Raw genomic sequence first — 23,896 nt, 5'->3', positions numbered from 1 at the left:
GAGCGAACGAATTGCGACCACCTGTTGGTGGCCGGCCGACCAAACGCTGGGCTCACCGATTCTGTCGGAGCGTTGGCAAGCTGGGCAGTAGCGCAGTCAAGCCAAGCCATCTTCTTGTGACGTCATGCAAAATGTCATAGAAATCAGCAAGGAGGATGCAGAGAGGAGGACAGCATTGCTAAATAAATTTTCTACTGAATAAAGTTGCGTAAACACAGTGAGAGGGGTCGAAACATGTCCCAGAGGCTCCAGCCTGCAATTGGCACCAGTATTCCTTTATTCCTTCCTTCCTTCTTAACCTTGTGTGGTTCGTTGTTGGGGCCTGTTTGACAATGCAACACGGCTGTAGTGGTTCGCTGTGGGCCACTACCCAGCAAGGGTGTTCAGGGCTTAATTCCACGATTTTTCTTTTTCTTTATTGTTTTGTTTTATTTTTTTTTATTTTTTTTTCCCACTGCGACACAGCGCATTCTTTGTAAACACAATGCACCTTCGCTTGAGGGACAGCGCACGCTATTTTTGTATACATGATATGCCGTCTCTTGAGGGATTTGTAGAAGTTTGCTTTTTCTTGCACTAGGGTGCAGCAGCATGTTGAGCACGGGCCTTCTGGATCCCAGAACGTTCTCAGTTGTGTGCTGTTCACGGAGAAGCGTGGTGGCCTTGTCACTGTGTGTGCGTTTTGTGCTGGCGCATTTAGCGAAAGCGATCAACTTTATAGTGAGGAAGACCATTTTCACCGTGTGCAACACTGGCGCATTTACTGAAAACAATGATGGCTTTATAGTGAGGAAGGGAATTATGGGCCTCCATCAGATAGTGATGACATTGATTCAACAGAAGTGACTGCTCAAATATCGGTAACAGAGTTGCATGCAGAATGCAAGAGAAAAAATAAATATCCTCTGAGTTCTTATTTACTTTTATTTACTTTTATTTATTTATTTATTTACTTATTAATGTTTTTTTTTTGCAGTTTGTGTTTTTCTTTACAGTGCCAGAAACTGGCAAAATAGTTTTGAAGCAGGACAGCCGGAAAGTGGGTAAAGGTTTTGGACCGCATAGTGTTAAAGTGCATTTAATATGAATGAAAAATACCTGTGAGAAGCACATTGCATGCAGAAAGACAAGGCACTTCAAAGCTGGTTCTGTCTTGTCGTTTGTGGGAATAATATTTTTGACTCAAAGTTGTAACCTGGGAAGTGAAGCTAACAATCAACTCATGTACATTTGCTACACCCATTGCATGCACAAAGTTATAATGTGCTTAGCCAACAGAGGAAAGCTACAAAAAAATTGCCAGCAAAGCTATATCTGAACGGCTGATACAGTGCCATTCTCACCTTCCTAGTGAGGCGTTGTGCTTTCCACTTTTATTAGAGAGTTTTAGCATAGCGTGCTCCGTCCGCTAACGCTACGGCGGCGGGTAGCGGGGCGCGACTGGGGAGAGCAAATTCGTCACGGTGGGGTGGATTAGTTCCGCGCGGCCTGCCTTCGCCATGCCCGCTCTTTCCCTCCGCTGAGGGGCAACCTCCTCGCACTCCCCGCGCGCGCATGCGCAGTCCGGTCCCGCTACCCGCTAACCTTAGCGTAGCGTACGGGAGCCGCTATGCTAAAACTCTCTATTGTCCTTCAGCAATCCACCCCACTATGTTGGACCCATTGTAAGTTTGAGCAGGGAGCTTTTCTTTTGAATACCAGTAAATTTGAAACAGCAGTTGGCAATAGATGGCTTACAGATTTGTATGGAAAACCTAGCAAATAAAACTGCTTAGTGTATTTGGTGTATGTATGGCAATGTCTGTTTACCCCTGTGACATTAAATCTTGCAACCTCTGTAAGCTGAAAAATGAATGTGTGCCCACGTGAAATCCTTTTTTTTTTTTGTCTGCGCCAAGATCAAAGGCATTCTGTGTCTCACTTGTGCTGTTCATGTGAAGCGGAGGCAAGCAGGATGAACTTGCGAAATTCGTTTGCAGATTTCATGCCACTGACGGGAAGTGCCGCCACACACATAGCCGGTACTGGCAAGCTCTCGTAATCATCACTTGTTTTGGAACATTGGTTCTTTGCTCACGCAAGCTGCTCGCTCACGGTACACCCTGCTCCAAAGGGTGGCGCCTTTCTCCAGAAAGGGTGTCGTCGTGAGGCCTGGCGTTTTGGGGCCCGTTTGATTGCAGCTGGCGATGAGGCGGAGCCGAGCGAGGGCCCGAGCATCCTGAGCCTGCTGGGGCTGATGCGCAAGCGCTCGCTGTCCTCCGAGTCGGCCGAGGTGGTGGGCAACACGTCCATCGGCTCCGAGCGGTGCCTGGTGGGCCCCAAGAGTGCCAAGAGGCGGTGGGCCGCCATGGGCATGATCCGGGACGAGGGCTCCGACTCCGAGCCCCCCGTGCTGGAGCCGCAGATCGGCCGGAGCCTTGCTGGGGGCCGGCGGGCCGCCAAGCACTGCCTGGCCGAGGCCCCCAGCTTGGAGCCCGAGGTGGAGCTGGCCGGGGAGGAGGAGGGGGAGGCCAAGGAGGGGGAGGCCAAGGAGGGCCTCGCCGAGACCAAGCCAAGGGGCAACAACGGGGCGGCGGAGGACAGTTTGTGGCCGCCACTGGACTCCTGTATCGCGCTAGGTAGCAGTGTGTAATGATGATGATGATGATGTTCCTTCTTTTTAAGACAGAAAAATAAATCGAGGACTGCCTTCGGTGTTCTATTTTGTTGCAAAACGGGTGTCCCTCGCATTTTTCTTTGCTCTCGGGGGTGTGAGCATTGGCACTGGCCAAGTGGCACCTTGTGGAAGACATTAACACTCTTGCACCAGGGGTTCTGATCATTAAAAGGGGGTTAGGAGAAGTGTCGTGCTTTGCCTGCTACAGTTACACCTCGATGTAACGAAGTCGGTAAAATTCGTAATTTACTTCGTTACACTGAAATTCCGCTGCATTGAAATTCGTGGTTATAATGAAGTGCTCATCCCGTGAAGCATTTCCTGAAAAAGAAAACCTGGCGCGCATACACGGTGGGCGCACTGTTTCTGTTTCTATCGGAGCTTAATCGTTTACGCGGGCATCAGCGTGAACCGTATGGAGCGTTTTCTTCCCGCAAAAACGCGCCCCGCAAGCCACAAACGTGCTGACGCAGCCGCGGAGACTACCCGCGCGATGCGGGTAGCTCCAGCAACTGCGTCTAACCGCTTGCTGAAACGCAACTCGAGGGGCTTGCAAAAAAAAAAAAAAGCGGATAACGTGGGCGAAATTTTCACTGTAAAACACCATATGCGGCGCTTATGAGAGCGCCCATCAAATATCCTCCGCGGCGGTAAGCCTTATCATCTAGCCAGCCGGCATTAACGACCGCTTCGAAGCTCCCACCATAGGGTGCGCTCCTCCCCATTGGTGGCAAATAAACGGGGGGGGGGGGGGGGGGCCAGTTAAAAAGCAAGTGAAGGAAACAGACGCTTATGTGGAAAGAGAGGATGGAAAAGAAGGGATCGCTGGGAATCTACAAAGCAAGCAAAAAAAAGATCCGGAAAGAGAACTTTTATGACAACAATAAAGGTAGTGCGTTGCTCTTTGAGGCGCGGGCTGGCTGCTTGAGAACTCGAACTTACAGGAGAAAATATTCGTCACAGGATGAGACGTGTTGTATGTGGCAGGGATAAAGAAACAATCAACCACATAGTAATAGGATGCCAAAAGATTCAGCCGGATAGAATTGAGGGGGAAAATCCTACTTCCTGAGGCGCTGGGCTTCGCAATTGATGGAAACATTAACTGGTCAGCAGTAGGTATTACTAAGCAGCGGCTAGAGTATTGGTGGAAAACAAGCAGGGAAGTCGATAAAATAACATCCCAGCCAGGGGTAGCGGCAGGGCAGAATTAAAAATAAATCCGAGTTGAGGGACTAAATTTATACCCCTGTCACACGCGCCAACCTTATGTCATTTTAGACGAATGAGATTCGTTTCAAATGACATTCGTCTGCTGTCACACGGGCTCAGTCTAATGACATTCGGTACCAAATGAGTCTAGAGAACTCATTCGACTGTGAATTCGGACCAACTGCGTACTCTCAACAGCAGAAGACCAGAAAAAAATATCTTTAAAAAAATAAGAAACTTATTGTTTGCCACTTTTTATTTGATCTTGCCTGTTTTAAAAGCTTTCGCTCGCTTTATTGAGCACTTTGAATGAATTACTTCCGCTTTCAGTGTGACCGCATGGGTTCCCGGCTTTTCCAACTTTCAACCATTTCAACATGGCTGCCGTCGGCATGGGGACGGAAAATGCGCGCGCCCGCAATGCCGCGGGAAACCCAAACGAACGCACGCAATGGTCCGAGAGCGAGACGTTCGCTCGGCGACAGCCTTTTTCACGTCGCTCATCGCGGCGTCGTCCCCGCGCGCCGCCATGTTTGTGGACAAATTGCGGTATGGATCATGGCGGATCTCCTTGTTATTTGTCTTGGCTTCGTATGACTTATTGCAACAAATTACGGCCTAAAAAAAGTGCGCATAACGCATGCTAAAGCATTTTAGATACTTTTTCTCAAAATATAAACGTTTATCTGGATTACATCATCATTCTATGCAATTTCGAGTGCGCCAAGTATACTACCGATTGCCATTGACATCACACGTGAATGACATTTGGTTTGTTCGTGTAGCACCTATGCAGAAAACGAATGTCATTTGAAACGAATCTCATTCGTCTAAAATGACATTAGGTTGGCGCGTGTGACAGGGGTATTAATTTCAAACTACTAAGATAGGCTAGATGGAGCATGCCGTCACCCCGATTCAAAGGGGAGGCCTTTGATCATCATCATCATCAAACCATGTCGAAACTGGTCAGGCTCCTCCCACCATAGAGTTATTTGTATGAAACTCTATGCCTCCCACTGCCGGGCGCAACCAACACCACCTAGACTTTCAAGGCCTGCGGAGTGCCACCCTGACGTCACACGGCAGGGGCGGCCGCGCGCCGCCCGCAGAGCACGGAAGCGGAGGCACTGATCAGGTTTAGTGCCGTGTCACTGCAAAAAATTGTGGGGTCGTAGTATTCTGTTTCTGTTCCTATGTTTGGACATGACCCCGTAGTTTCCCGACCATGTAACGCCAGGCTGTGTTGTTTGAGTAAACACAATCGGTGGCCACAAAAATCGTTTGCACTGTTGCTCGCGAATACTTTCTTGTCTAACCATTGGCCGCACTAACTATAAATCCGTCAGACAATAGGAGACTCCTCATTGATTACATTGTAGTGTATACATTGGATTTAAATGTGCTGCACTTGCAACTAACTCTAACGTTTTTCAGCTGCAATCGCAAACGAGGAGAAGTTAGATAGGTTTAAGTGAAGTTATAAGCACAAAACATTAACACACGAAGCACACGCGCTCGTTTTGGATAGTTTTTGGGCAGTACAATGCAATACATGCTGAAAGACTGAACGTAAAGCTAAATTTGAACTTTACCTGTTCTTATTTTAAATATGTTCTTTTTGTCGCGTACGAACAGCATCATTACGAATATTTTGTTGTAACATGCACACCATATTCAAGTTCACTGCCACGTGCTAAAAAGCGCTGTGAGAGCGTAATGCAAAGCAAGACGGCAAAATAGGATTATTATATGACTAACTGGCTGATCATTCGTGGACGCCAAAATGTTATATTGCGCGCGGAGGTGTCTGCAGCCGATGCCTGTAAAAAGAGTGAGTTGGTAAGAAACATTTTCACCTCAATAAAGACTTAATTTTTTTAAAATCCGTTAGAAGCAGTCCTTCACACACTACGCTGAACCTCGAAGGGGCAGGAGTATTTGTCATATTTCGCAGGAAACGATGCGACCATGTTGAACTATTGCGCTTATCCTAAATTGTAGGGCATATGTCGCTCCACATTCAGATAAAAGTATCACCACAAAATTACTCGATTTTTTTTTATGAACCCGTTCACGTCAATCCTGAGCCATTTACTTTTTGCTACCGAGCGTAAAGTATTTTGGGGGGAATTAATACGTCTTGATTAGTGAAACATGTGTTATTAGGCCTGTCTTTGTGACTTCTCCGCAAGCAACCTTTTTTTTTTTTTTTTTGCAGCGAAGCATCCTAATGATGCCAGCTATCTTTTAAAAGCATGCAGATCGAACACTACAAATGCATTTATGATGACTTTAAACGGATTTATTGCACTAACAGAACACCAGTGCTGCTGTGAACAAAGTGACACTTGCTCAGCGTTTGAAGCTTTTTTTCTTTTGTTTTTGCGCTAGCATCCGCGATCTTGTCATTCAGTCGGCAACAGAAGTTCTTAAGCAGAATATTTGTACTGCACCACAGCACATGCTTCAGCAGGAGCTCACCCTGGAGTTCAGTGTAGGTTGAAAGTCTTCTCGGCGTATCGCACGTATCCATTTTCGTCGCAACTCGTCTTCTTGAGGAAACCGCAACACCGGCACTTTACACTCGGGTGTGTAATTTCCGCGACACCACGGAACTGATCACTTGCACGGCATCACAAATTTAGCGCGCACCATCCCGACAGAATGACAAATGACAGGCACGAAAAGAAGCACGGTCAGGATCATGCGCGCAGTACCATGCACGTGGGTGCAGTGAGAAAAAAAAGCTGACTGAGAACACAGCAGTTTGTTTACAGGCGCCGTCGAAAATAACGCGGGGTAGGTATCATTCAACCTCCGTCGAACTTGCTTGCAAATAAAGGCTGTAACTTATAAACATAATATTGCGTTATCTTTGTCCACAATTTACCGAACAATCTTCTCATTCTATATATATATATATACCGCAAAATATACATCAATATTTGTTGTCACTGCGTGAACTGACACAAACACGGGCAAGCTGTGTGGCACTACTTGAACCTCTTTACCCTAAAGGAAACTTGTTGTGAGGGGTGGCTATGAAAATTCTAGTAAGTTGTGGTTAGTGAACCCTGCCGCCCAGCCACTACAAAGGATAAGCCAGGAAGTTATACTGCTGGGCGCGCCTTTTCTTTTCGTCCCCTTCTCATTGGGCTTTTGTGGGCCCCATCGAGAGGCAATTAGGGTGTCTCGCGACAATGGCCGTCTTTCTGCTCCTGCACGTACCTACCTGTGCCGGGACGGGGGACAGTGGAAGGGGTGGCAAGGCCCCCGGAAAAGCTTGCAAGTGAAGCCAGCAGAAAAGTATTTGGGCTTTGCAGGGAAGACGACCCTGTGCTTTGCCAAGAAGCCGACTTTTTCTATTAGCCCCCGCCCGCCCCAGCCCCATGACGTAGGCCGCGTCGCGCAAAAGAGAATTCCGGCTTTATAGTCTAGGTGGTGTTGGCGCAACGCGTGTCACCTCCCTCCTCCCTGTTCTGTGGTGTCACCGGTGTCACTTCCCAACTCCGGCGCGCAATCGCGGACGCCGGTGTGAAAAAAAAAAAAAAAAAAAAACAACGCGCGTGCAAGGCTCATAAAGACTCACAAATGCTTGCTTGAACGATGAAACCCAACAAGCATGAGCGAAATCGAACGAAGGGCAAGGTGGCGGCGGCATGCGGCGGCGGCGGCAACGCCAGAGGCAATTAGGCTTACCACCGCGGAGGATTCGGCGCGTATCATGTTTAACAATGAAAATTTCCCCCCACGTTATCCGCTTTTTTTCTAGCGTGCCCCTCGAGTTGCGTTTCAGCGAGCGGTTAGAAGTGGTCGCGGAACTACTGACATCGCGCGGGTGGTCTCTGCGGCTGCGTCAGCGCGCCTGTGGCTTGCGAAGCGCGTTTTGGGGGGAGAAAACGCTTCGTGCGGTTCACGCTGATGCCAATTAAGCCGTAGACGATTAAGCTCAAACAGAAACAAACAGTGCGCCAGCCGTGTATGCACGCCACGCAGTTTGAAGGCAAGGGGCTCGCTCACACACTCCATGACTGGCTGCATCCGCGGCATTGGGCGGCCCGTGTCGCCGTTCGCGTTTTATTGGGACCCTATTTCGGCGATTGCGTCTCCCCAAATCTACTTTTACAACGTAAATTTCATGCCTAGTTCTCCATGAAACTTCGTTACATTGAAATTACGGAAAACGGGACTTCGTTACACAGAGGGCGAAAATACATTGTGTGCATACACTTGAAGTTACAAAAAATTCCGTGGTTCGTTACATCGAGGGTTTCGTTACATTGAAGTTCGTTACATCGAGGTTTAACTGTATGTAATTTCCGTGATGGCTTTAAGAGAAACAAGATAGCCATGATCTTTTTTAGCGTTATCACCACTAGGGCGCACCAAGGCTCTGGGCACGTCTTTCCCCACTCCACCCACTTCCGTATCAGAGCACCCAGTTTTTCACGCATCGCTTTGGCCGAAAGTGCTCCCTCAGATTTCAGCAACAGTCGTGGACCTGGGGGCGAATTCATGGTGCACAGTGCCGTGACGGTTGAAAAAGACAGTGGGCATGCACACAGTCGAGCTGCCCTGCCTTTTTGCGTTGTGGAGGTCGCATACTTTTCCACTGTGGAAGTTACTTGGTCATACCCGTCAACCAAAGTTTTGTCACCATAACGGGACATCATTGGCATGCTTATGGAGTTCTTGGCAGACTGATGCTGTGTTCCTTCAACTCCTGGGTGAGCAGACAGGGGACAGACAGACTTGGCAGCAGCTTATGGTGCATGTTAAAACCCAACCCTGCCTGCACTGTCATGTCTCATTTGTATGGGCCCCGTTAATAGGACGCCCCACAATATGGGCGAAACTTTCAGCTACAGGTCTCTCGCCATGCAATTCTGCTCTGTTAACCCTTTGAGGGTCACGGCCGCACATGTACAGCTCGGCAAACACTTTCAAAATGGTCAATGACGTACATGTACGGTATCGCTTGTATCTTTAAAAAGCGCGCCTTTTTCGCCAACTTCCCTCGCTTGGCATGTGCTGACACACTTCAAAAATACGTCAAATTTTTTTTCTTGCGCCGATGGCTCTTCTTTTTATTTTTTTATGATTTACTTTGGCGCGCGGGCTATCACTTGCGCATCCGCTAACGGCGGGGGGGTCGCTGGGTATCGCCGGGCGCCCGGGCGCCTCTCGCTTCTTGCACCTGCCGCAGACCAAGGTCACCTCCGAAACTGATGAGGCTCTTATCTCGTTTTTTTTTGTATTTTATGAGCGGTGCGCCGTCTATCGCTCCTGCATCCGGCCGCGCGCGCCGGCGGGCGCGCAGCGGCTGGTTTCGTTATCGTCCTCCGGGCGCTTCCCGCTTTTTGCGCCCGCGAAACTGGTGTGTATCTGATTTTGATTCACTCGAAAGGTGCCGGCTTGTTATTCTCTCGTTTTTATTTAGAATTTTTCTCGTGTAACGCCATAATAAACCACATGTATGTAATAACACAAATGATTTTTTTGTAACTTTACGGTCACCCAAAAATTTTTTTTATTATTTTTTCTCGATATAGATTCGTTCGTAGAATTTAAATCAGTAATTAAAAAAATCGACCCTGGGAGGACGCATTTGGCGAAAAAATTCGATCCTCAAAGGGTTAATATAGAAACTGGCAGTCCGGACTATTGACAGCTATTTTGGGGACGAAATGGATAAATACAAAGCAAAAAATCGAAAAAAAATGACTGGTGACTTCCAGAGGCCCCAGTGCGTACCAGGAATTCGCTGTTGGCTGCAGCATGCACTTATCTCGGAATGCTCTTCCTTCCAGTACCATCATATTAGATCAAGAACGTTTGTAATCAGCGAACAACATGATGACAGCATGACACACTTTCCCTATCAAGCAAGATAAGACGATAATGGTTCGTGCCGATACTCGCTGCGCATAAAAGACAAGGTTGTACACTTCTCTGGTCAGTCCAGCGGATCCAGGGCAATGGCTGGGGTTAAATGTAAATGGACTGTGCTTTCCTTTCATCTGAAAAAGGAAATTTGCCTATTCAAAAGTGAGACGCCTTAAGCGTCTGCTCAGTACGTGAAAGACTGGAGTAAAAAAAGAACCTTGGCATGAATCTGGCGAAGTCGATGGTGCGCACAATTTTGAAAGAATCAGAGAATGGAGAAGTGGATGTGCGTGCTAACAGCAAGCTCGAATTCGTGCCTGCAGCAACACCTGTAGCGTACTTACCCGATTCTAACGCGCACTTTTTTTCCGGAAAAATAGGCCGAAAAATTGCATGCGCGTTAGAATCGGATACGAAACCAAAACTGCTAAATCAGCGGGAATTTTGTCCCACCCATCGCCATCGCCATCTCAAGATGGCGCCAAAGCTTTTAGTCATATACAGTCGAGTCCACTTATAACGATACCGTTTATAACAAGATATCGGATATAACGATACACAGCTATGGCACCGTCTGCTTTTGTATGCTTTCCATGGGAAAATAAACCGCTTATTACAATGCTCCAGTGCCGTGATATCGGATATAACGATTGAATCGGGTTACAGCAAGCACCGAAAATGCGAGGTGCCACTGGCTCTCCACGCCAACCACGCCGACACCATGCGCCGCTATGCGCCTCGCATCCCGTCCACCCCTCAAAAAACGAGTCAACTGCGCAGCTTACGAGGAAGCGAGAGGAGGAGGGGAACAGTTCTCCTTCCAAACACCCCTTCCGATGCCGCCGCTTTGGCCCCGTCCGCATGCCTGCTGCTTTGAATTTGACTGGCTGCCTCTTTAACTACCTCTGTTTTTTTGCGGATCAGACGTCAGGGCCGGTGTTCTGGAAACATCTGAGTGCCTCACTGAAGAGGCGATCGTTGCGCGGTTGTGTGCTGCGGACAGCGGTGCCAGTGACAACTCTGACGACACGGTTGCACAGCCTACTCGGGTTGCACCTTCGCAGGAGGCCCAACGCATGACAGTCTCTCAGGGACTTCGTTTCCAACAAGGACCCTTCGCTCAGCTAGGTGAAGCACCTCTATAGATTCTCTTGAAAAAGATGTGCGCGAGCTTCATGTGCAGCAAACAAAGCTGACCGAGTATGGCTTCTTTTCCACAAATAGGCAGCAGTACAACCTTGCTTGAGCTCTGTTTTGAGCTCAGCTACGTCTTTTTATGTAGCAACCCGCATATAACAATCACCGGTTACAACGATGGGATTTTCTTGGCACTTGGATATTGTTATAAGTGGACTAGACTGTAGTTCTCCCTGTTCTGTGTTAATACGCTTTTAGTGCTTTTAGCATCCTCCGTGGCTTTTAGCAACGATTTTTCGGGCGCAGGAAGCCTAGGCGCCTTGGCTTTTGTATCGGCGTTCACACAAATTGGCAAATTGTTCCATTTGCGCGCTTGATAACAGCAATTGCAGCAGCGGCTGTCACGCGTTGAAAACGAGCGGTCGGCTGAAGCGTGCGCCTCTGGAGAAGCTCGCGGGATGGGCGTGCGAGGCGTGAGCCACGATCCCATCGACCATGGTTGAACGTTCGTTCAGAAGTGTGGCATCGCAAACGCGCTTGACGGCACCGAGGACGAGATGTTGGGGTCAGCGGAAAGCGACAAGGAGCTCTCGGAGAGCGACGAGGAGTGAGATGAGTGAGATTACTTCAGCAAATAAATCACCCGTTTCTCTCGCATTGATTTTTCTTGCTCACGAAGTTCTGTGCGCGTTACAATCGGAGGTGCAAGTTTTTTCGTTTTTTTGCCAGGAAAATCGGGTGCGCGTTAGAATCGGGAGGCCGTCGATATGTAATGCGCTGAAATTCATTTCAGAAGCGCTGCCGTGAGCAACGAGATGCTGCAAGAAAAAAAGTTTGCGGCTTAGCTCAGCTAACATGGATATTCGAGTAGTGGTGGTGGTAATTTATTGAGAGAAGAGTGGCCTCGTAATGGTGGCCGTCGATGGAGTGGAGCAAGCTTATTTGCAGGCCCCAATCTTGGACAGCACCTCCTGCCCACTGGAGGGGCTGGACCGAAGGATCTCCCATCGCTCTTTGGAGTTGGGGGAGTTGTGGTGTTGGTGCCTTTAGTGCTGTGCATTCCGATGTATGCGCTGTGTCTAAAGGTACGTCGGACGTATCCCGACCTCAGCAGCTAAAGATACGGTGGACGTATGCCGATCTCGGAATCTAAATTTGGTACGTCGGATGTACGCTGACACCGAAAATATTGTCCCGAAGCCAAAGATGAGGCAGTCGTCTTGAAGGAAAAGCATGTTTATTGAAGCAAACTTGTGCTCCCCTAACAACTCGAAAGTACACAGGCGGCGAAGCAGCAGTCAACAAAGTGACGTGCATCAGCAAGCGTCGGAGAGTCGAATGAATGCCGCGGCGTCTGCTCTGCTGGCTTTTATCATTCGGCACGAGTGTTTCTCGAAACGTCGATTTACATCCAGAACATTGTAGATCAAAGGAGGTTATTCCAGGCCAGTTGACATTCGGGCGAAACGCTCTCCTTATCCAAATGAGATAACCCGTGCGGAATAAAAATATAGAATGGAACATGCGCTTCGCTTGGGACACAGACAACAGAGCCAGGTGCAGCGGGGCAGTAAAAACAAACCATAAATAAACGAACCAAATGCATGGTTAGCAGCAATATTACGGTACGTCGGACTAAAAAGGGACTTTACGTCTGATGTGCCCGATACTCGGAGGCTAGAGAAAGGTACGGCGGACTTAGCCGGCGGATGATAGTACAGGCTAGTCGGACGCATCCGCAGGCCGCAGATGTGTGTATTCTGAGGTAGTGCTATGAGGTTCCCTCTGGAAATGCAAATCCGGTGCCACGGAGGAAGAGCCTCTCGTGTGCTCTCATGCGATTCACACTGGACGAGATTGCCATGATGCAGGGGGGCCTAATGCAGAAAATTTACCACTGGGACATTGGTGGCACCATTGTTCATCTTGTTGGCCGTCTGTTATGCCGAGGAATCCTGCCTGCATTTAAAATTGCCAATTTGGCAAGGTGACGGGCTACGGAAGGTAATCCTGGCGTTTTAATAAATTGTGAGCGCCAAAAGACAATTGGTCTCCACTTTGTAAGTGCTGCATAATTCGTGTGCTTCCCTACACATCGTTTCGAAAACTTAAATCTTGTAATATGGCCCTGGCAACAAGTTTGAAAATGTCCTTATACGCTGAAAAAATGGTCAGAATATGCTTCCCAGGTGTATCTAGAGAAAAAGGGAAAAATCCATCACAGGGATGAGCATTTAATTAATAGACGTCTATTATTTAACTAGAGCACTAAAACAGAAGCAGCTTGCAGAGTTTAACTTGTTTGAATGATTATGGTTTCTTTTTTTTTATTGCGCCATTTTGCCCCCGGGCACCAAAGGAATTGAACAACAACAACAACAACAAAAAAAAAACGGATGCCAGCCTTAACGATGGGATACTGCGATATGTGGGCTTTGAAGAGAAAGGCACTTACGTATGACAGATGCATTCCGACGCGTTGGAAGCAGTTAGGATTTGGAGAGGGGTGCATGGAAGTGCAAAACTAAGCAGCAAAATCGTCCAGCCAACCATTTAACGATGACAATGGTTGAGTGCGAAGCTTTTTCGTGTGAAATAAAATGGGTAGGGGTCAAAGTCAAAGACGCTGTGATCAAAAGACCAAAATGCGTGCCGGTCAAATTCAAAGCTGAACTAGTCTAATTTTAAATTCAAAAGGCAACCAAGGAAACCCACACAAGAAAGCTTTGCGATAAACCATCGTCATTAAATGGAGGAGTGCATGATTTTTCAAGCGTAGGTGGCAGTGTAGGTGGCGTAGGTGGCGAGGTGTAAACCTCACCTGCAGCTTTCAATTGTGAAACTGAGGGCAGGTTTTTGGCACCCTGTAGTCTCTCGTCCTTCACCTACACAGGAATTGTTTTTTGAAAAATTATTAACCAACTAGCCAGCAACTATTGCAAGTCTTGTAAACCAATGCTTTCCCACGACAAGCAATAACATTCTACTATCATGCCGTATTTATTGTGTAAACGATTCTCGATGACTGTAGTAAGCGTATATCTGTGAAATTAAACATGTTTCTACCATAGTTGATGAAGTTGCAAAGCGTTGTCTGTCTGTTTTGGGGTAAATCTTAGAAGCCCCCCCCCCCAATTTGCACAACGCCGTTTCATTATCTGCCAAAGGCCAGCACCGCACCATTCCTGGATTGGCTGCACACATTGGCTTTGTAGTGCATTTAGCTGCAATATTAAAATACATAATAAAGAAGACGCCGACCACAAGAGAAAACAAAAAAATGACATTTTGGCCCCCTGAACGGGAGCCTTGTTCACACTAAAAGCAGAGAAAGAAAGCTAAGAGTAGGCTGAAGCACGTGACCTAAACACCTCGCGTAGGCGGGGGGAAGATTGCCGTCAGTGCGGTTCAGAGTGTTTTTGTTCGTCTGTATCATAGATTCAAGATACAGCCTAGAGGCAAAGTCTATCTTTGCCTCTAGGCAAAGCCCCAGACTGCCCCAGTCTATCTCGTGGTTAGACGATTGTGCATGTTCCGCGAGGGCATTAGTGGACACTTTTCCTTTCTTTGGGCCAAAGTCACTCACTCCCGGCACGTATGGAATGCTGCATCTTTTTGAGCATCTTTGCGAGGCTGCAGAGGCGCGATCCCACTTCTGTTCCACCGAAGTCACGAGGAATTCGGGTAGCCGCTTGCAGACAGGTCGCAATGTACACGTTGGACGTCAGCCGAGTGGTCAGCAGCCGCGGAGCAGACAGTGCGGGAACGTTGCATTAAAGAAGACCCCACGGACCTCTTGTGCGCTGCAGGGTGCACTGACTTGAAGTTCAAGTAACGTCCCGTGTGCGTACTTTTTCTAAAAACAGCGAAAGATAGTTTAGTACCATCCCGTTTGATTAGAACGTCCAGGAAGGGCAATTCTCTGTTGTTTTCTTTTTCCACTGTAAGCTGAATCAAACTTTCAATGCAGCTTAAGTGATGCGCAAATGAGTCCAAATCTTCTTTCTCAATATGCAAAAGCAGTCGACAATGTAGTGAAGGAAAATCTTCGGGGCTGGAGTGAAGAACGAAGCGCTCGTCGTTCTACAGACTCCATTGTCAAATTGGGAGCTATTACCGAAATTGAAGTCCCCATGGCTGTACCATGAACTCGTTTGTAAAAAAAATTATGTATTTTGTATAAAAATTATATATAAAAATTATCATGTATTTTAATGTCGTTCCCGACCAGACGGGCGTCCGTTGAAGCCTCGATTTCATTTTAACTGCAATGTATTCCTCGATACGCCAAACAGCTTGCAGGCACGAAAAATTTGCACAAAGGAATGAACTTGCACTTCCAGCTTGACTTCGCGTCGTCTGCTATTGTAATTACTGACTATGGGCGTAAATCACACCCATGCAATGCCTCGTAGAGGTCACCTCTACTTCCAAGATTTACCGATCTGAAAATGTCCTTGTGGTTATCTACGCTTTGCAAGCCGCACCGCAGCAGAACGACAGAACGCCATGCACAACTACGCTGCACTGATCAACCGCCACCGGCATTCCACTGACGAGCGGTTCGCCACGGGCGGCGCTGTTCGCTGAAGCGACGGTGGTGCCATACAACGGCTGCCGAGTCCCTATGGCACTGCGGCCTTTGCCACCGTGCCTATGAAATTTTGATGAAGACTGAACGTCGTGCATTGGCAACACCCGAAATAAATCGCCCCACTCCACTTGAAGTAATTGAGAACCGGTTTTAATTAGGAAAAGGATAAATGGTGTGGCCGTTTCATAATGTGCAATCACTAGGGATGAAGGTAAGGGGAGTGTGTTCGCAAATAGCCGGGGAGCGCGGTAGCAATGAATGAATGAGTGAAATTATTGTCAAAAAAAAGTAAAGGAAAGTTCACCAGCAGGCATTAATTGTCACACCTAGGGGTGGACACCGGAACACCTGCAGCAATTTTCTTGCTGCACAAATTGGGCCATAAAATGCAACCTTGGTCTACAAATAAAAATTATGCACAGTGTATACTAGCATTCTGAGGTTAATAATAATGATAATAATAATGATAATAATAATCTTTATTGCACAGGAGGTGGGTGGAGAGGGGTAAAGAAGTAAGAGAAAGAGGGACCGTCCTGGTTGGCGTGCTAGGCGTGGCAGACAGGTGAAAACCCGTACGCAGAGTGCCTGCCAGCCATCCAACCAGGAGGGGGGAGAGGACAAACAAACAAACAACAAAGAAAAAAAGGCGGTTAGCAATATGCATCACAGACATCTTGCAAGGGCTCTGCATAGCGCCCTAGATGCTCACGGTCCGTGGGGAGGGGTGATCGAACACTCAGAGGAGCAGAGAGAAAGTCCCGCACTGCTGCTGTGATGAGAGAGTTCTGGTGGCGGACAGTCCTCGCATGATTGACGTCAGATTGGCCGGTTTGCTTGTTAACCCGAATAGCGGAGGAGATGGAGGCAACTCTTGCCCAGCAGCAGCAGAGGAAGCCCACACGCGCGCCACAGAACGCCAATGCTGGAGCGTTTGCCATCCAAGGTGGCGCAGCCGAGCCTCGTATCGCGGAAGGGTGGCCCGGTGCTGAACGCTCCCTAGCCCGTTGGTCAGGTGAAGCTGATATGGATTCCACACGGAGGAGCAATATTCAAGCCTTGGCAACATGAGGGCAGTGTAGAGCTTGCAGAAGGCCTCAGGACCACAAGGTTTTGATGTCCGTAGCACAAAGCCCAGGGTGCGACGTGCCTGGGCCACTATGTTGGAGATGTGAAGGGAGAAGTCAAGTGATGGGGTGAACTGAACTCCAAGGATTGAAGCAGACAAAACAGCGCGAAGGACAGAGTCACCCAGCGTATAGACGGGTGAGGCAGCCCGCTTACTATTGTGGAAACGGAGCAGCACACTCTTAGTGGTGCTGACGGAGAGATGATTGACTTGCCCAGTGAGAAACACGAGTGAGGTGGTCTTGCAAGAGGGCACAGGAGTGAACGAATGATGGGACACGGGCTAAAATAGATGTGTCATCCGTGTACTGCACAAGAAGAACATCCTTTGACTGCGGCATGTCATTAACATAAAAGTTAGAGTGTGGGTCCCAGTACAGAACCCTGGGGGACCCCAGAGAGGGAGGAGTAGCTCCTAGAGCACGACCGATGGTAAAGGACCCGCTGAGAACGTCCGACCAAAAAGCGCGATAACCAGAGGAGTAATGTACCTTGAAGTCCAGCCTGAGCCGCCTTTGTGACCAGACGGGCATGGTCAAGTGTATCAAATGCGTTACTCAGATACGCGTCGGCACTATGGGACCCACATGTTAAGAAGGATATATTAAAACTTGAACGCGTGCAGAGGAAGGCCGTAAGATTTATATTTGGCAAACACAAAAGGACAGATTCGCCGTCATCAATTATGAAAAATAATAACATTGCTACATTGAAAACACGCAGGAAAATAAGCCGGCTCCTTTTACTTCACAAGTTTCTTTCAGGAAAAATTGCTCTAAATGAGACGAATCTTATCCAACCTGCTCTGACACGAAAAACAAGGCACACTGCTGAACATGCCCTAACCCCTATTTTTGCGAAGACTAATTCATATAAGTATAGTTTTTTCCCAGAACGGTGAGTGAATGGAATGACTTGCCACCAAATGTTGTCAATTCCAACAATTTTTTACAAGAGTTGGAACGCTTCTTTAGTGATCTGTAGAAACTGCAGTTTTGTCGGTGCATGTTATTTTGTGGTTATTAAGGTGCTAGAGTATTACATTTTATGCTGTTTTCTTTTTTTCTATCTTTTCTGTTGGTTTATTAGGTTATGGTTTGTGCGTTTTGTGTTCTGCATTTTATTAAGTTTACGCTCTTATGTTCTCAGGTTGACGATGGTTCTGTTACCTGTTTTTGTTTTGGCATTATGTCTGCCCATTGTACTAGCGTATTCCACTGTGATACTTTTGAATTAATACTGTTTATCATTGTTTATGTAATGCCCCTCCTGCCAGGGCCAAAGAATTGGCCTGCAGTATTCCTAAATAAATAAATAAATAAATAACTGGATGAGGTCAGTCAACGAGTCGCTGTCCATGTTGGAACTGACATAGTGTGTGACAGTGGCCAAGGCTGTCTGACAGCTGCGATTTGGACAGAATCCGTGCTGAGAGGGAGCAAATTTACGCTTCTGCTCGAGGAAGGCCAAAATGGCACGATTGACAAGATGCTCAAATGTCCTACAAACGATGGAGGTGTTAGATACGGGTCAATAGCTGGACAACTCGCAAATTGGTTTCCCATGGCCTTTATGAACGGGGGTGGCAAAGGAAGCCTCCCACTTCTGAGGAACAAAGGCATTGCCTAGGAAAGACTGAAGCATGAATAGGAGAGGGTGTGATATGTGATGGTAGAGGAGTTTAAAAAAGGAAGGAGCGACATAATCTGGACCTGGATTCCGGGATGGCCTAATGAGACGCACAACCTCATTCAGGTCGTCGAGGGAGAAGTGCGGAGTACTGATAGAGGATGTAGGAGTGGCGACACTGGCTTCGGCCTCTTGGACGAGGAGGTCGGGGGTCAAGAGATGTAGTAGAGCTGTACGTGGATGAAAACTGGGAGGCAAAAAGCTGAGCAATTGACGAGGGTTCAGTTATGGGGACAGCGTTGTCCATAAAGCAAGGTTTATGAGCAGTGGCCTGTAAGCGGTTAATATATGCCCAAAAGAGCTTGGGATTCTCCTTTGCCCTAAGAGCGATATTCCGCGCGTAGTCATCATGAGCCATCTGGATGGTAGCCTTCAAAGAGTGCTGAAGTTCTTTTGCTTTTTGCAATGTAACGGGACACTTACGCCGAGCAGCGCGTCTAAATAAGGCTTGCTTGCGTGTGGCCAACTCAAGAGAAATCCAGGGAGGCCTCCGTCGACGAGCCGTACTGGTGGATAGCGGCACGCAATCTGCTTGGATAGCTTGAACAAATTTGCACCACAGGTCATAGTTCTCCGAACAGTCGTTCCCGGTGGTCAGGCACCCAGGAGCAAGATGAGCCAAACGAGCCATGCCAAAATTCCACCGTGTGCGAGCAAAGTGGCCTTTGCGTGGAAGAGTCGTTGCATAGGACAGCTCTATTGCAGAGTGCTCACTCCCTGTGAGGCAGGGAAGGACCTGACATGAGGTGACCCAGCTGATGTTGCGGACGAACACTAGGTCGAGGAAGCTTGATTGGCCTTGCGATGCATATGAAGGATGCTGGCAGACTTGATGAAGGTTAGCCGAGGTGACAATATCGAGGAGTGAGTCATCGGCCGCGTCCTTGGGGATAGGCTCATCGTGCTGCCACCAGTCGATGTGGGCATTGAAATCCCCGAAGAGCGCTATATCAGTGAAGGACTTAGTATCTACTTTAGATAGGGCAGCATCAAGCTGCATATCGCGGAACTTGGGCGGGCAGTAGACGCAGCCAATGAGGAGAGATCCACGGGGAAGGTGAAGCTCCAGGAATAGTGCCTCGAGTTCCCCGTGCTCAAAATCGTGCCTGCGGGGACGCCCCCACCACGGCTACGGCGATCGTTGCGGAATATTGTGTGTGACGAGACATCCATAATTTCCCCATCATGCACTCCATGGTCCAGCCATGTCTCAGTGAGTAGGACGACAGTGTTGGCAGGGAGGGCAGATATTGTGGAGCGGAAATCGACGAGCTTGTTCTTAACACTCTGGCAGTTGGTGTACCAAAATTCTAGTGCCTTGCGGGGTCGCGGCGGGCTGTGAGGGGGGCTTCGAGAGGGTGTCGTGGAACACAAGGGGTGAGGGAGGTTCAGCCGGTTCAGCGGCGCATCTTCTAAGAGGGAGTCACAAAACCAACAAAACCGAGGTAACGAGCAAACGAGGCAGAACCAGGGGTCGTTGCAGGATCCAAGTTTGCGGTACTGAGCCATAGATAGATGCACACAGCTTCGATGGGACCAGCTAAAGCCCCTCCATCACGGGCAGGGCCGCGGACGAGAGCAGTACGGACAGTACGGAGGGGCTTTAGGACCAGCTATCACAGGAATCACGACATAATGCCGCTTGGTTATCACACACTCGCTTAGTGCAGGATGGACAGCTGGGTCGGCTGGGTTGCGGTTGCGGCGGACCAGGGTTAAACGGTTAAACTGCTATTTGGGGCGCACGTGCTTAGACGGTACCGCCGTACCGCGAGGCATATCTAAATAACTGTTTTTCAAGCGCATTGCGCGGTAAAATTGATGTCAGCAGACGCCACGAAAACGGAAGCGAAAATGTCTAAAAAGCAGTTTCAGCCGATCGGAGCCGATCCGCAGTCATTTTAACTTCCCGCGCAATTTTTTTTTTTGCACGCTTGGACCATTCTATATTTTTTTGACGCAGCCAAGACCATTCTGATTGGCTGAAGGCAACCCAAACATGAGTGACGTAGTTATTCAGGAAAGGATTTCATGGCGGAGGTTTTCAGTTGTCTCTTCTCGCGTCTTTTAAATTCAGGTTCATCGTTATCACAAGAAAGGTAAATATATGTATTTCATCTAGTTGTGCAGTAAGAAGTGTCTAACTTTGTAGCCGTGTGGGTATTTAATGCCTGATCCGCTTTTCTACCGCCCAGACCTGCATATACTGATGAACCAGGCAATTCTCTAAAACATACGAGTTTATTCCAGATATTATCGTGTCGAGAGAAAATCGAGCATTCTGCGAGGTGCGGAACTTGTGCAGGCTGTGCGGCGATCTTTTATGGAAACGTGTGTCAACTATTTCAACCGTGTTTACGTCCTTTGACGTTTCGCTTTCTGATGACTCTTGGCAACTATGCTTCGCTCTAGCGAACGCGTTGCACGGAAGAAAAGCGACGGACAGCTTAAAATGCGATCACGTCGTGCGCAATAGATGTAGGGAAACCAAATGTAGATGTGCTACGTTTTTCTCCTGGTGTGGTTATCGTAACGTCGGTTATCCCGGGTGTGTAAACACGTAGTTTCTTCCCGTACGAGCTTGGTCCCAAGCGGACAGCCTTTTGTAGTTATTGAACCTGCAGCCGCTTTGCTAGTTAGCTTGCGTGTGATCTCTTCGAGACCTGCGGACTAGTAGTGCCGTAAGAATTCATCGGTTGCGAACGCTGTGCGCGCGCTCGGAGCGTATTCGCGCGTGCAGTTGGAAATTTGCCGTTATACCGATGCCTCGGCTTGTGTTCGGTGCGATGCAGCCTAAATGGATAGTGTTTTGACCTCTAAGACGACGGAGATGCTGATTTTGCAAATATGCGATGGAAGGAAGCGCGGCCACCGTTTTCTCCGGAGCGATACGCCTGTCATACGTTCGGCGGTGGCGGCCCAGGTGACTCCCAAGCGTCGTGGGCGAGTCTACTAGGCAGCGGGGTGGGTGGGAAGAGGGCGGAGCTCCCCGCCGTGGTCTGCTGCATGAGGCGCGTTCGCAATCTCGCGTCCCGTCGCCTAGGACAGCACAGCACACGTACTAGCCGTGGCAGCAGAAGTGAAATTGTCAAAGACCCTTCCTGCTCGAACTGAGAGATTGCGACGAGTCTGAGGTGGTGGCCGTAGTGCGACGACGCGCACGCAGGGCTTCGCAGCCGCCGCGGTGTGCGCGCTTCGGCGAGAGCGGGGCTCCCTCGCTCGGCGGCGCTTTTGGACTTTCCCCATGGTGTGTGCGTGCGTGTGTTGTAGTATTGGCGAAGAGCGTTGTTAGTTGTGTGTTGGTAGTGTGGCGCGGCCATATTTGCTTCGCGAGGATGCAGTGCGTGCGGCTGCTGGTAAACTGTCACGGATTCCGCAGCGGGATGTCGTCGCGGGCCGCTACGTTGGAAATGGTAAGCGTGTGGAGGACAGCTGTTCGCTCGAACGTGCACCGTGATCGATACGTCGCGCTGCTCCGGCTCCTCCAGTCCGCGGGGCGGGCGGCCGGACTCTTCTCGAGGCAGCAGGGACTTTGAAAACGGCCGCGCTTTTTTTTTTTCCCCTTGCGCACTCGGCGTGGCCCCCTGGTCGTGTCCGATCGGGGCGGCCGGTTGAAGCGCTCCTCGTTCAAGGCGGACGCGGCTCGTTCACGGCGGGCGCGGGTATGACCTTTCCGTCGAGTGCGTTTCGCGTCGCGGTTGCCATTGAGCGGCTCCAGCTGAGCCCCCCGCGTGTGCGGCCGCCGCGCTAGCTGGCCCCCCTCCCTCCGTTGGACCTCTTGGAAATTCCGGGGCCCGGTGTTGCGTTCACCCTCGTCCCGTGGTTCGCCCCGTGGAGTCGTCGTCCGCTGCCGCAGGGCGCGCGGGAGGAAGTCGTTTAGTGCGCGCAATTTGTGCGCAGCTTTGTTGTCTGGCGGCAGAAAGTCGCCTGGGCGAGGACGCCTGATCGCGTAGGGCCCGAAGCAGGCCAGTTCGTCTGGTTCGCAATAAAAGTGGAACGGCGGGCGGCGGGGAGATTTTCCGCCGGGCGACACGCGGGGCGTTTTGTTGCCCGTACGTTCAGGAATTCCGAAACCCACCTCGCGTCCCGGAACTACTCTTCCGTAGCGCAGGTTCTTATAAATATGGTTGGCGAACCTATAAGCCCTCTTCCCTTGTTCGCATCGTGGGCTGCTCCGTTCGTATTCTTCCTACAGTTGCGAACAGTTATACAAATGAGCCTGTCGTCTTATAAAGGCGTACATCCGCGAATAGCTAATATTAGCAGAGTACTTTTAAAGCAGGTAGGCGGTTTTCATTCCAACGAAATAGGGCAATAAACGTGCTTTCTGTTGAACCTCAGCACGGTGTCTACATGTGAATCTTTAACAGGTGCCTAAGAGGCCAGTTGCTTTCCAAGTTGCACGTTGCCGTCTTTAGCTTGCCGTAACCGTGCCCAGTGTTTCTCATAAGCAGCGCGGAAGGCATGTGTAAAGGGGCTTTATTGGAACAGTCCATTTTCCTAGGTGTTACTGATCTTTTAGCACAAGCACTCCAGCACCCACTGCAACCGTTCTGTGCCAAGAGCTCTGTTCATGGCCTCTTGTCAGACGAGCACAGTTAGTGTGCAGAATTACCGTGACGCGTCACGACAGAATGACCATTGGAACATACCGCAGTGATCCCAGTTGTGGGTGTAGCCTGAGGGAGCTCTGGGCCGGCTAGTAAATAGCCTGGTTTTTATAGCCTGTAAATAGCCTGGTTTTTCTCATCCTTCGGAAAAATGGCCTCTGTGGCCAGTATTGAGCCTGCTGCAGGAGGAAGGAGGCACCCGTGTCTGGGCCTCCCACCTTCCTTTGTGTGTGGTTTATATGAGAACTGTTAATTTTGTGGTTGTCTGCATGGGCAGGCGATCGTCTCATTGTGACCAACAGTGGCACTGGCAGCAAAAGGGGCTTGTTGTCCTCTTGCCACCATACGTTTGGGTTGGGCACTGAAATTTGACCTCTGTCTGGAATATGCGCACCTTTGAGTCGGTTGTTGGTCTCGAGTGCTTCATTTGTATTTTGTAGTGAGAAAGTCTCTTCGCAATGTCTCGTATGAATGCTTTGCTTGGCTTCCAGTGGTGTTGTGGACTTGGGTACACTAAGGTGACGTGCGGCTCTTGCTACGTGGACAGCACGAAGGGAAAAGCAGTAGTTGCCCTGTAGTTTTAGCGCACCTACATGACCTGCCCTTGTTCCGCTTGCTGTGTTTGCTCTGGCCAGGGTGCAAACTGAGGCCGTGTGACAGCAAACTTCAGGGTGTGGACTTATCTGGTACATTCTGAGTAATGTGAACAGCAGGCTGTGGTATTGTGCGCAAAGTGAACAGAAATACTGTTTGTCTGCTGTTATTGGTATTTAAGAATGCTCATGCGCAAGTCTCCTGTATTGTGCACACGCAAGTTTTTAATATGTAGCTTTTAATACGCTCTTGTAGTGTGGCAGCTTTGTGTGATTGTCAGACTGCTTTGTTCGCCACCGAATTCCATTCTCCTGTAGCACAAGTTGACCCAAAGTGCAAGAAGTTCCTTCGTCCTCATTGGCGTCAGGAGCTCTCGTACTCGTGCCA

General features: G+C 49.1%; 2 protein-coding genes across 9 annotated transcripts in view; both read left to right on the top strand.

Annotated features, from left to right (window-relative positions):
• Row (zinc finger domain-containing protein relative of woc) overlaps positions 1 to 2,701 on the top strand; it is a 76,399-nt gene extending 73,698 nt beyond the window's left edge. For all 6 annotated transcript variants that reach the window (XM_077705696.1, XM_077705695.1, XM_077705690.1 and 3 more), the window contains exon 20: positions 2,181 to 2,701. In XM_077705696.1, coding sequence (XP_077561822.1) covers positions 2,181 to 2,632 — 452 coding nt within the window. In that variant the 3' untranslated portion in view covers positions 2,633 to 2,701. The remainder of the gene's footprint in view (positions 1 to 2,180) is intronic.
• A 17,543-nt stretch (positions 2,702 to 20,244) lies between these two features.
• The window catches only part of Sin3a (SIN3 transcription regulator family member A), a 41,734-nt gene continuing 38,082 nt past the window's right edge, over positions 20,245 to 23,896 (top strand). Inside the window, exon 1 of one of the 3 annotated variants that reach the window (XM_077705666.1) lies at positions 20,245 to 20,404. The gene's annotated coding sequence lies outside the window, so the exon portion shown is untranslated. Of the gene's footprint in view, positions 20,405 to 20,569; positions 20,594 to 21,558; positions 21,719 to 23,896 lie in introns of those variants that run through there. The other 2 variants (XM_077705668.1, XM_077705667.1) reach the window with 2 other exon arrangements.

This window comes from Haemaphysalis longicornis, unplaced genomic scaffold (assembly GCF_048455015.1).
Source record: "Haemaphysalis longicornis isolate Haplotype H1 unplaced genomic scaffold, Haemaphysalis longicornis Haplotype H1 scaffold_4, whole genome shotgun sequence".
Classification (NCBI taxonomy): Eukaryota; Metazoa; Arthropoda; class Arachnida; order Ixodida; family Ixodidae; genus Haemaphysalis; species Haemaphysalis longicornis.
This window is presented reverse-complemented; position numbering and strand designations above follow the sequence as displayed.